We start from the raw sequence: 13,590 nt of genomic DNA, 5'->3' as shown, positions 1-13,590 counted from the left end.
TGAGGGATCAGGAGCACAAGTAGGGTTTTCTTCTATCCTGCCAGATGCAGGGAATGGTGGAGCGTGTAATTGGAAGATCACACAGATCAATAGCTGGCTCTGGGCCTGGTGTCACCAGCTAAATTTAAAGTTTTTTGATCATGGCTCAATTTACATGTCACCAGGTGACTGATGGGGTTTCACCTGTCTCAAAGGAGAAAAAGGATCCCAGGTCAGAAGCTCACAGGGCTAATGGAGACAGCTTTAAACTAAGGGTGAAGGGAATGAAACCAAGCTCCTTAGAGATGAGCCCTGGGGCCAGCGTGCCAGGGTTGGAGGCAAGATTGAGATGGACAGTACAGCTGAAGTGCCTCTATGCCAATGCCCAAAGCATGAGCAACAAACAGGAGGAGCTGGAAGCCACCATGCAGCAGGGAGACTGACATAGTCACCATCACAGAAACATGGTGAGATGACCTGCATGACTGGAGTGCTGTGATGGATGGCTACAAACTCTTCAGAAGGGATAGGCAAGGATGAGAGGCAGTGGGGTATCTCTGTATGTCAGGGAGTGTTCCGACTGCCTAGAGCCGAATGATGGTGACAAGGTGAGTGTTTCTGGGTAAGAACCAGAGGGAGGGCCAACAGGGCAGATATCCTGGTGGGTCTGTTACAGACCACCCAACCAGCATGAAGAGGCAGATGAAACATCTACAAGCAGCTGGGATAAGTCTCAAGGTCACTAGCCTTGTTCTCATGGGGGACTTCAGCCAGCTGGAAATACAACACAGCGGAGAGAAAACAGTCCAGGAGGTCTCTGGAGTGTGTGGAAGATACCTACCTGACACAGCACAGCTGGTCAGTGAGCCATCGAGGGGAGATGCCCCACTGGGCCTGGTGTTTACAAACGGGGAAAGACTGGTGGGTGATGTGCTGGTTGGAGGACATCTTGGGCACAGCGATCATGAGATGATAAGATGTTTCAATTCTCAGAGAAATAAGGAAGGGGGGTCAGAAGAAACACTGCCTTGGACTTCTGGAGGGCCGACTTTGGCCTGTTTAGGAGCCTGGTTGACAGAGCCCCTTGGCAGACAGCCCTGAAGGGCCAAGGGTCCAGGAAAGCTGGACACTGCTCAAGAAGGCAGTCTTAAAGTGCAGGAGCAGGCCGTCCCCATGCGCCAAAAGATGAGCCAGTGGGGGAGAAGACTGGCCTGGCTGAACAGAGAGCTTTGGCTGGAACTTAGGGAGAAAAGGAGAGTTTCCCACCTTTGGAAGAAGGGGCAGGCAGCTCTGGGGGACTATAAGGGTGTCACAGGGTTACGCAGGGTGAAGATCAGAGAGGCTAAAGCCCAGCTAGAACTCAGCCTGGCCGCTGTCATAAAAGACAACAAAAAATGTTTTTACAAATACACTAGAAACAAAAGGAGGGCCAAGGAGAGTCTTCATGCTTTATTGGATGCGGTGGGGAACATTGCCACAAAAGATAAGGAGAAAGCTGAGATATTTAATGCCTTCTTTGCCTCGGTCTTTAATAGTCAGACCAGTAATCTTCAGGGTACTTGGCCCCCTGATCTGGAAGACAGGGATTAGGGGGAGCAGAATGAAGTCCCCACGGTCCAGGAGGAAACAGTTAGTGACCTGCTGCTCCACTTAGATGTGCACAAGTCTATGGGGCAGGATGGGAACCACCCAAGTTACTGAAGGAGCTGGCAGAGGAGCTCACCAAGACATTCTCCATCATTTACCAACAGTCCTGGCTAACCAGGGAGGTCCCAGAAGACTGGAGGTTAGCCAGTGTGATGCCCATCTACATGAAAGGTGGCAAGTAGGATCCAGGAAACTACAGGCCTGCCAGCCTGACCTCAGTGCCAAGGAAAATTATGAAACAGATCGTCGTAAGCACCATCACGCAGCATGTGCGGGACAACCAGGGGATCAGGCCCAGCCAGCAGGGGGTTATGACAGGCAGGTCCTGCTTAACTGATCTCCTTCTATGACAAGATGACCTGCCTAGTGGATGTTGTCTACCTGGACCTTAGTAAATCCTTTGATACCATCTCCCACAGCATTCTTCTGCAGAAACTGGCTGCTCATGGCCTGGATGGGTGTACTTTACACTGAGTGAAAACTGGCTGGACAGCTGAGCCCAAAGAGTGGCAGCAAATGGAGTTACATCCAGCTGGTGGCTGGTCACAAGTGGTGTTCCCCAGGGCTCAGTATTGGCTTCAGTCCTGTTTAATATCTTTATTGACGGTCTGGACAAGGGCATCCAGTGCACCCTCAGTGAGTGTGCAGATGACACCAAGTTGGGTGGGAGTGCTGACCTGCCTGAGGGCAGGAGGCTCTGCAGAGGGACCTGGGCAGGCTGGAGCGATGGGCCCAGGCCAGTTGTGTGAGGTTCAGCAGGGCTCAGTGCCGGGTCCTGCCCTTGGGTCACACCAGCCCCACGCAGCGCTACAGGCTGGGGCAGAGCGGCTGGAAAGGGCCTGGTGGGAAAGGGCCTGGGGGTGCTGGGTGACGGCCGGCTGGGCAGGAGCCAGCAGTGTGCCCAGGGGGCCCAGGCGGCCAGCAGCACCCTGGCCTGTGTCCCCAGCAGTGTGGCCAGCAGGACCAGGGCAGTGACCGTCCCCCTGCACTGGGCACTGCTGAGGCCGCCCCTCGAACCCTGTGTTCAGGTCTGGGCCCCTCACTGCAAGGGGGACATTGAGGGGCTGGAGCGTGTCCAGAGACGGGCAGCGGGGCTGGGGAAGGGACTGGGGCACAGGTCTGATGAGGAGTGGCTGAGGGGACTGGGGGTGTTTAGTCTGGAGAGGAGCAGCCTTGGGGGATACCTTGTTATTTTCTACAGCTATCTGAAGGGAGGTTGTAGGCAGGCAGAATAGGTCTCTTCTAGATAACAAGTGACAGGACATGAGGAAATGTCCTCTAGTTGCACCAGGAAAGGTTTGGACTGGATATTAGGAAAAAAGTTTTCACTGAATGTCTGGGTGGTGAAGCACTGGAACAGGCTGCCCAGGGAGGTGGTGGAATCACCATCCCTGGAGGTATTAAAAGAGTGCATAGATGTAGGTCTTAGTGACAAGGTTTAGTGACGGGCTTGGCCGTCCCAGGTTAATGGTTGGACTTGATGACCTCAAAGGTCTTTTAAATCCTAAATGATTCTATGATTTACTTGCTGACTGTCTTAATGCAAACCCAGGAAGACAAAACAAGTGTCTGATATTTAATCCTAATGCAAAACCTGTTCCCTGTTCCATCAGTGGTATTTCCTCACAGGTATGTGCAGTGTGAGTGTGAGCTGATGCTTGTTCGAAAAGAACAAGATCACACATAGGAAAGTACCTCAGGGTGGGGATTGCCACTGTTGAACTTTTCCCTTGCCAGAGGAGCTTGGCCCAGTATCCTATTTTTCTGCTGATTACCCACCTTGCCCTGCAGATTTACTCAGTGGCTTCGTGTACACAACTTAAAGCCATGTAGCCCTTCTTTTTTCCTGTAATTATTCTTCCACATAATTGTTTTCCTCAATGTGTCATTTCTAAGTATAGCAGTAGTGAGACACAAATCTTAAAAGAAATGCAATATTATCCTACTGTGAAATTATTTTTAAATTTCACAATTTAACCCCTTCACATTTGGCTCTCTCTTTACTTGCTCACATCTGGTATTACATATAAGATTTTGGTGCAACACTTCTAACTGAACTCACAATTCTGCTTCCTACACAAATACAAACTTTGAATCCTACCTTCTCTTCCCCCAAATTTTAAATACCCCATTGTTAAAATCAACAAATTACTCATTTTTCCAAGACAAATAGCCCCATCTGCTTATTTCAGTCAATGCAAAGGGTTAAAATATATGTAGATACATCTAATGCTGCAAGCCACAACATTCGCATCCTAAACACTTGACTTCCAGCACAAAGGAAGAACCAGGCGGTATAAGGTATGCACCTAAGGCAGCATTGTATCTTCCAGTTTTGCTGTGTAGAAAAGAACATATCCTTTTTAGAAGTTCTACACCATCAATTTATACAGCAAGTGCTAAAAGAACAAAATAAACAATCACATTATACAAATCATCTGCATCTAAAGTGCTGAATGTATTGGAACACTATAATACCAGCCCTGATTCCACCACAAAATCTCTTAGGCACAGTTTTACCATCAGCAAATTCACAAGGCTCACTTTAATGAAAATTATATCTGAGAACATAATTTAGCTCTTAATCCAAAGATATAATTTAGCCCTTAAGTATACAACTGAGAAAAACATCATAAACCTCAGTACTTCTATTTCCTTCATGTTCCTACAGTACTAATTTAAACTGTCTCAGAATTAGGCATGGGCATTAACTGCTGACCACATTCAACCCAGTAAGCGTACTAGGTCAGACCACAGATCTCCCTACCTAAGCACACCATCTCAACAATAGGTGGCCAGGGGAGTGTATAAGAAGCTATTATGTAGTCATACCTTCCCAGAATGCTGAGGCTTAAAGCTAGGTAGTGTCTTTGAATTTAGAAGAAGAAAAAAATATAGATGAGACAATCCAGCTCCTTCTAGATAAACACCTCTTTCTGCAAAAAACCCTGAATGAATATTTACAAAGCATGTAAATTCCAATTTAAAGTTTCATTTTTAACTAAGTAAAAAACAGTCTGTAACTGCAGTTTCTGTGCACTGAACTGTTTACCTGTACATGTTTTCAGTAAAGCCAGTTTTAAAGCCATGATGTTGGCTTTAAAAAATATGCCTTGTGATTCAATTAAAGTTTTACAGTATTGTATGACTAAAACTCAAAGGGATCCAAAGGGCACTTACCTAATTTGGGTGTCATGTATTGCATACAAATTACATCCTTCCTTGACCAAGACTTAAAAAGCAAAGTCTAAAAATCACGTTAAGCCGTAACATTTACAGGTGAAAGCTCATTTCACAATGGTTGAACAGAGCTTGGTTGGACACTGTTACTTATTTACACAGGTACCAAAGGCTGTTGTACATTCTTGTGCAGTTCAGCAACAGTCATCTGCAAATTCCATATATTTTAATTTGCCTGTCATATATTAAAAAAAAAACCCAAATCTAACATTACCACCAAGAAAACCCTGCTGTGTAAGAACAATGCTTCTTATATCTCCCCATGCAGTTACAACACACTGGATCTACCATGCGAAGAGCACATTGGCTAATCCTTCTTCGAAAAGAAGAGCAAGTTGAAGGGAGAGAGCACCAGAAGAAATAGGGCAGTATGTATTGATACATGTATCATCAATAAACAACACCTTGAACTCTGGAGCCAGGGAACCACAGAGCTTGATTTTTGTAGAAGTCTGACTGACCTATGACACAAATCTGTTTTCTTTTTCTGCCTTCTGCATGACCTTTGGATGGGGGTAGGAGGAGTAAATAAAGCCTATTAAGATCTCTGTTTACCTGGACAAAAGTTTAGGAAGAGCAAATATCAATCACACATAAGTTTCTGCAATCACACCATGTCTTGAAAAAAGAGATGCCTTAATTTTTGCCTGTTTCCCAAAGAGAGTTGTAAATCTCAAGTAGAAAGTTTCAACACAAATGGAACGCGTTGCAGTAATTTCATTTTCTATTTTGTCTAATGTATCCATTCAAGAATGCATTTATTGTATCTTCAGGGCTTTGTAGTTTTCATGTTTCTTTTAAATAACAGTGGTTTCATGCCTGGAGCTCCATGTACTGAGATAAAGAGATCAAGGCACCTACACCAAAACCCACTGTGCATCATGATGAAATCACAAAATCACAGAATGGGTTGGGTTGGAAGGGACCTCAAAGATCATCCCGTTCCAGCCCCCCTGCCATGGGCAGGGACACCTTCTACCAGACCAGGTTGCTCAAAGCCCCATCCAACCTGGCCTTCAACACTTCCAGGGATGGGGCATCCACAACTGCTTTGGGAAACCTGTTCCAGTGCCTCAACACTCTCATAATGAAGAGTTTCTTCCTTATATGTAAACTAAATCTACCCTTTTTTAAGCCATTACCCCTTGTCCCATCACTACATACCCCTGTAAAAAGTCTGTTATATTTGCCACTCAGGCATATACACTGGTAGCATCCCACTGTAATGTGAAAAATCGAGCTGACTGTAGAGATAGAGGTGCAGGTGAAAACACACTAAGACAGCAGTCATTTAATCAAATTCCTTTTGTAGCCAGTTCCAAATTTTTCCATTGTTTAAATGAACACCATTTGATCAAAAATAAACATGGCATACAGAAGATGCAGCCAGAAAGGAAGGAAAAACGGGAGAGCAAGACAAAGAGGTGAGAAACAGATAGATAAACCATAGGCACAGCCTCTACCCAGGGCTCTCTATCTTCAGTCACAGCAAGCAAAACGGTGCTGGACACCAATAGGAAAAGGCTAATATGAGCATACAAATTACAGGGAGTTAGTTGAGTAATTAACAGTAAGCGGTGAGTAACTAACTGCATCTCAGAGTACTTGCATATCTGCTCCCCTATGGCAAGTGGAATATGATGCTCCTGTAAGGCCCCCATGTTTCATTCAGAACAGACTGTTTCATCCAAAAGCATCACTGAAGCTCACCTGGCCCTCTGAGTGGCTCAGGCTAAAGCACGTTCACACAAGCAGCTCAGATGACAACAACGAAGACCAGCAGCAAAAAAATGATGATTAGTAGCTGGGGAAAGCTGGGAGTGTAAGATCTTCCCTGGTGTGCCTGTAGCCGGAATGGGGCCTATTTCTAACTCACTTGTAGTGCCAGAGTACAAATGTGAATTCAGCATTAAAATAAGTTTGTTGGAAAAATCAAACAAAAACCCCTGCAAAAATGTTGCACAGTGCATAGTCACAGACTTCTTTTAATATTTCCCATTTTAAAATATCAGAAGGAAAAGGTATTTCTTACAACAAAATTCTTGCTTTGTGGATGTGTGAAGTAAACTTCAACAAACTTCAAGGTAGCGGTGCTACCAGTCAGTACTGCCTGCTCCAAACAGCAACACAAGTATCAGATCCCTGCAACACTCCATAGCTCACGTGATCCTGCACAGTCTCAAAAATTAAATGTTGAGGGAATAGAAAGCAGTGATCAGTGGGCCATCAATACAACCGCTGCCAGCAACACTGTAGTGGACTCCTAGCAAAAGTAACCTGGGCTTTTAGCTGAGTTTATGAACTTCACTTTTGCTGCATTGCCATTACACAGTTCATAAGCAATCATTTGAAAAAGTAACAGAGCTAATGAAATTGAAGTCTTTTGTACTTGAAGAAGGACACATACGAAATTTCTTTCACAAGAACAGCTCAGTCACAAACCTACTGTTCCTTTTGCAAGGCAGCGTACTGCACTTGCTGAGGTCTCACACATATACTCAGCTTCTCCCTACACTGTTGTCCCCCTCCCTAGCCAACCGATTTATTTTCTATTCTCTTTACTCGGTACAATTAACTCCAGAAATTAAGACTTTCATTCTGTCAATCATGTCCTATCCAATATTCCTAAAAACTCAAACACATAAAGTAAACAAAGGGTATGTTACAGTAAAAGGTGTATCAAAGAAATGGGCAAAAGGGAAAGAGAAGCATTTCAGTTAAACTGGGACAATAGACTGCAGATTCAATTTTCTACAAAATGACCTTAATCAAATGCTTGGAATTTCATAGCATAACTAAATTAGTAGCTCTCAGTAAAGCCATAAGGATGATATGTCTAAGACATTTCAGTAACTGACAAAATACGTCACTTCTAAAATATTTATTAAGCATTTGCATAACATCTGATACAGCTTTAATTTCAGATTTATTAAAAACACCCACACAATTCATGTTATAAAAAAAACAGGCATACCCATAACTATAAGAAATAACAGCTTACTATGGTTTCCAATTGAAAAGCAGAAAGTTTCCCATGGCTTGTTTTCTTTTAGGCAAGGAAGGAAAGTAACCTAATTCATCTAACCTAAAGAAACAACATCACCTGGGTGAATTACAAGCAAACACAACTTCTGCCAATGTTGTTGTCTTACCAATAAATATTTGCCATCTTCCACTCACCCCACTTTCCTCCTAAATTAGTCACCATCTGCTTAATCTCCACTGAGATCTCCATATTTCACCTACTGCAAAGATGAATGTTGGGTATAAACATAGCTCTTGGGAGGCAAGGCAATCTCCGCTGCAGGATAACAGGAAAAATGTCTCTACATGGTTTACAATCGTTTGCTTTTCACCACTTATTCGGAGTAAAGCAGCAAAAAAGTTCAGGTCATTTCCTGACTGGCACAGCAAGTTATAGCAAGATACACATCCTATTAATTTTTAATTGCATTGCTTGTGGACTGAAAGCCCAAAAGGGGAGCGTTTCTTTTTAAAGCATAAAGAAGGGCACTGAAACTGCTTACCTCACTCAGCTCTGCAGGGGAGTCATTTCCATATTTCATAGCAACTCCAGAATTCATGATTAGACTTCTCAGGGCTTGATGATTTCTGCAGATTTTAATGCTTCAAAGCTTTGTTCAACTGATTCAATACTTTCTTCTCCAAATTTTTTCTGTGTTACACATTTTGCTCTAGACAGCCATTTTTATTCCACATTGATAGTTGAAATTAATGATGCAAGATCTTCTAAAAGAGCCAAACTGGTTTTGACTTCACAGACAATCCATTGCTGGGAGAGACTTGTTAATACTGTGAAGTGCTCAGAGAATGCAGGGAAGGAACTGCTTGCCAGGATCCCAGGGCTGTCTTAGTCCATCTGCAAGGCGTGCTTCATCTCTGCTGTCTGTTTTATGCTGCTCTTTTCCACAACTCTGTTTAAGGGCATCTCCCAATGCCGCCGAATGTACTCAGAAAAATTTGATAAGCTTCATGCAAATTCACAGAGAAATTAAAAGGAGAGGGCAGCTACAATCTTCAGTGTTCAGGGAGGCAGAAGGAAAAAGAGAAGAAAGCTCCCCTTCGCGAGACAAACCAATGCTGCACTTCACGCTAAAGTTTCCCCTGCCAGTGAGCCTGGAGTTTAAGTGGTTTATGATCAAACACAGCTGTCTTGCTGCTGGCTAAAGGGTGCATGGAAGGGGCGGTACTAAAAGGAGAGTGCAAGTGGGAGGGAGTAAGCTACAGCGAGTACATTTTGGAATTACAGGCATCTTTCCAGCTTTCTGCATACTAATTACTATACACAAAACTATAAAGTTAAGTAACAGGAAATGCCACCTGGATAACAACAAATTGGATTCCTATTTCCCTATTCCCATGTGCAATTAAGTACAGAGAGATGGGGGGCTTTAGGGGTGGGTGTTGCAATGATTTCAAAGGTCACAGTAAACCCAAAAGTACCATGAGAAAGCTGCAGATTTTATGTAACACACTGACATTTTACAAAGACTTTGGGGAGATGCTACTGGAAGAAGGGAAGAGAAAAACATTTCCTTTCAACATGCAGCTAATAATCTAGAAAAATCCTTAACAAGCTTTGTGGACACGCTGCACCCATTGCAGGAACCGACAGCCTCACTTCCCCTTTCCTCTATCCTCTAAAACATAGTGACAGCCCCACACACTTCATGATGCTGGATTTTGATGTACTTTTGGAGTTAGAAGTAGGAAATACCATACTCTGCAGCTGAAAGTTACCTGATCATGTTAATACAATATATTATTACATTACCAAATGAGTTCAGGAAAAAAATAAACATGAGAAAGAGGAATAAATGCTATACAAGCTGTGGCATAATTCTTGCACCCTGGCAAAAACATTTACATGGAAACAATGCTCTCCAAGAGCAACATTTGAAAAATCACCTTGTGGTATTTTTTCCCCCTCTGTTAATCACAGATTAATATCAGTATGCAGAGACAGGGATAATTCATCCAAATGGCAATACCGAAAGTGCATCAAGAAAAGAACCAAGATAAACATGTAAGTATCATTCTATGATACTAAAAAACAGCAGCACTTTCTGGGTCACTGCCCTTCCTCCATGCCCATCATCAGAACCGCAACTCTTCTCTGGCTAAGGGGAATGCCGCAGTCTCTTTACGAGACTTTTTACTTTCATCCTCCAGGTTTATTTTCCAGCCTTTCCTTTTTCTTTTCTGTATTTTTCCTGTTCTCCTGTTTGCTTTCTAGCAGTCTGGTTTTCTGGGGTTTCCCTTCCTCTTTTCATGCCCACCTTACACTGCCTCCATTCTTCATTATTTTCCTCCTTGAGAGCACTCTCCCTGTCTCACCTTTACATTCAGCCCTGTCTCTACGTTTAGTGCTTCTCTGTATATTCCTCCTTACTCATCTGCTTTGTTCCCGTCATGTTTCCATTTATCGCCCTTCAGATACCGGCAACGGGCTGCACTGCTCTCTGCTGGCGGGTGGCTGTTGTCTCAGCCACAGCAGAGCACCGTGCCACACTGGGCCACCTGTACTTTCCCCCTCCAGTGGGTAGGGAGGGATGTCAGGGAGGTGCAGAGTCCTCCAGGCTACAGACTGCAGTACGGAACAGCACATCGGCAGCAGTTCTGTACGCTTGATTTCCTGTGCGTTAAAATGGGATTAACAGTGGTTTATACACAGAAGAAAGGTACAGTATAATGACTTCCCTCATTTCTCATACATGAGAAAAAAACCCAACCTCAGTTCAAAAATTGCTGCAGCTGACACAGTATGTTTAAAAATGTTTTATCTTTCCCAAGTTATGCCTTCAGAAATGGGAGGGTGGAAAAGTTTTTGTATTTTTCATCACTACCCCTATCCACTTTTATAATTGGCTCTGATCCGATCTTTGTCCAATTCTGTCACATGTCTCACAGGTTCACTAACAGGGAATGAGTCTCAGAATTGCTTAAGAATAAAGTTCTAATTTTTTTCTTTTCTAAAGGAAAGGCTGTATTAATTATGGCTTCAACATACTGCATATCCCGTATTATATCTCTATACTGCTAAATACTTCCCAGCTGACTATAAACAGGCATTCAGACATTAAGTTTTTATTTGCTTTCCTCATTCACCATTGTTGTCCATTCCTGGCAGACTAACAATCAGGCAGATCAGAGGACATACAGATGCATCCAAGCATAATGGTGCAGGACAGTTGAGGATCTAAACTAGATCCAGTCCATACTGTACCCCATAAAAAAATGCTGCATGGGATTTTTTTCTGCCTCTTTCTTGCTCCATACAGTAACATGGTGGAAAAAGACAGAGATACTGACCAAAAATTAACAGCAGAATTCACAGTTTCAGATGTGCACAAAAACATGGGAGATACATGAAGGTACTTTCAGAATAAAGATTATTTAAAACTTAAATTTAAAATTTTAAAAATAATTGTAACTCATGCAAATTAATGAAACAGTTAAACCAAACTGATGAAAAATTATTTTACTTTAACCCCACTGACTTCCATTGCAATCTCTGCATGCCTGCACCGAGTGGTATGGAATTACACATTTCTTAGTTGGAAAGCATCAACTGTCACTTTTAACTAACCTGTGAGTACTGGTACTGCTTGTTTCAAAGTCTTTATAAACCTTGCAGGCATTTCTTTATTGTGGAGGGCTAGCTAAGACTAAATGTAATCATTCTTCTAAAATAGTTACTATTATATCACATTTTTTTAAATACTTAGCAGCATCAAGAACATATTCTGAATAGCTGAAGATGTAGAATTTGTTCGTTTGTGAAATGTCGTATTATCTAGCATTACTCTGAGTCCATTTACTAACTGAATGAAAACATTACATCACAAAATTAAATTTCCAGATAGACCTGACCAATTGTCTCCAGGCAGTTTCACTGTTTTAAAATACATGTAAGCGATCTGATACAGTAGCAGGGTACTATGAACTCTGTTGAAGCTGGAGTGTATTTTCCTATTGGCTTGTGCCAAAGGCAGCCTTCAAAGAAAACAAAGGAAAATCCCAAGTATGCCAATTTTGTGTTGCCAGGAAAAGAAAAAAGCACCCTGTCACCTAATGAGAGAGAGGTGCCTGTTGGACTCAGTCCCTCTCTGGCAGCTGACTGTTCATTCTCTTTTCTCCCAGACTAAGTTCCTTGCCGAGGATAGTGATGCTCCCTTGCCCTCAAACTTGTGCCTGTCTTCTTTTTTAGCCTCTATAGTCAGGGAGGGGGTCAGCATGGGAATGGGAAGAACTATCTCTTAACCTACATATACATAGATTTCTTAGCCCAAGAGGACACGGGTGTCAGTGCATGCTTCAGTATGTACTATGACACAAACAAGAACAGGGAAACAAGAAGCTGGATGAACCTGACTGTCACCAAGGCTTTCAGAAACAACATCCACTAAATGCTTTCTGTCAAGACAGAGACACTGGCCTGGGCTCCCACTCAGTCTCAGCACATTCTGATCAATTACTACTTTCTGTATCTCTAAAGCACTCGTGATGCATACAGCTTATAGCTAAGTACATTTGCACTGCCCAGATTCTTCCCAAGATGATTTCAGAATTATCCAGTAACAGCCATTACTGTGGCCAGTTTGCTGACCGTTGATCTAATAATCCTATGGCCACTCAATTCCATTTGTTTACTCTTACTAAACTGTAGTAAAAGAATCATTGACATGTACCCAAGATTCACTGAGGAGTCTACCATTTGATTGTATCTGAATAATCTTTCAGGAAGATTGACTGTATCTCTGGGTGTAAAAGGATTGTTTTGGGACAAGATACAACTCTCTTGCCCTTCTCCCCTTTACTTTTGAAACCGCCACAGAATATGGGAAAAATAGCACTGTAGCTATTTTACAAGGCTTCTCCCTTATGTCTTGGTAATTACAAAACTCTGTTTCTTAACTGTTATTGGAACAGGTGTGGCAATTGCCACACATGAATGTTCCTGCCTTGTATTGACAGATGCAGAGTGGAAATGACAGCATAAAAGCAATTATCTATTAAATATGTATGTATCACGTATTCTTCAGCACAGTGTGTAGCACTTTCTGAGAAGCAGTTTCACTCTGCATACAACATACACAATTAAGCTGATCACAATTCCAGGATGTATGAAATAGGCCTTCTTGGTTGGTTCTGTTTAGTTAGCTCTGTAATGGAAATGCAGCTAATTGATGTCCACTGAGCATTTAGTTCATATTTGTTTATTTCAGTATCATTTCTACAGTTAGAGCAGCACCCTGCACAACCCTATACACAAATAAATTACACCTTCAAACACTGCAAATCTGCTACACACTGTTTAAGGGCAACATGGTTTTGTTCTAACTGTGGCACACTGGTGTAGTGCCAAAGTCTAAATTTCCATGGACAAAACAGTAGAACTCAGAAGGTTAGCATGAAAGCTAAATTTGGAAGCAGAAATTCAAAACAGTAGTTGGATAATGTTTCCAGAAAATTCTTTATTCAATAGCTCTAATGCATTACAATTTAAAAGGGAGAGGCTGAAAGGGATGGTTAGGTTCTTCTTGATGCGGACTGTTCTAATTAATGCTAGTGAAGGTTATACACCTAGGTTTGAAAGGAAAAAATCCAACTCATTTGAAACAATTGCAAGTAACCTTATACTGAAGAATGAAGCACTCTATGAAGAAAACACAAGCAAACTTACCTTCTTTCCTTCAGTCA

At 42.6% G+C, this 13,590-nt stretch overlaps 1 protein-coding gene across 3 annotated transcripts in view; it reads right to left on the bottom strand.

The window, feature by feature from the left end:
• Positions 1–13,590, bottom strand: part of MCC (MCC regulator of WNT signaling pathway) — a 228,089-nt gene that overhangs the window by 157,627 nt on the left and 56,872 nt on the right. Inside the window, exon 1 of one of the 3 annotated variants that reach the window (XM_056323802.1) lies at positions 8,394–9,015. The exons of the other annotated variants lie outside the window; for them this stretch is intronic. Coding sequence (XP_056179777.1) covers positions 8,394–8,450 — 57 coding nt within the window. The 5' untranslated portion in view covers positions 8,451–9,015. Of the gene's footprint in view, positions 1–8,393; positions 9,016–13,590 lie in introns of those variants that run through there. 3 annotated transcript variants of the gene reach the window in all.

The sequence above is a fragment of the Falco biarmicus genome, chromosome Z, assembly GCF_023638135.1.
Source record: "Falco biarmicus isolate bFalBia1 chromosome Z, bFalBia1.pri, whole genome shotgun sequence".
Classification (NCBI taxonomy): domain Eukaryota; kingdom Metazoa; phylum Chordata; class Aves; order Falconiformes; family Falconidae; genus Falco; species Falco biarmicus.
Note: the sequence above shows the minus strand (reverse complement) of the source record. Positions and strands in the feature narration are given on the sequence as shown.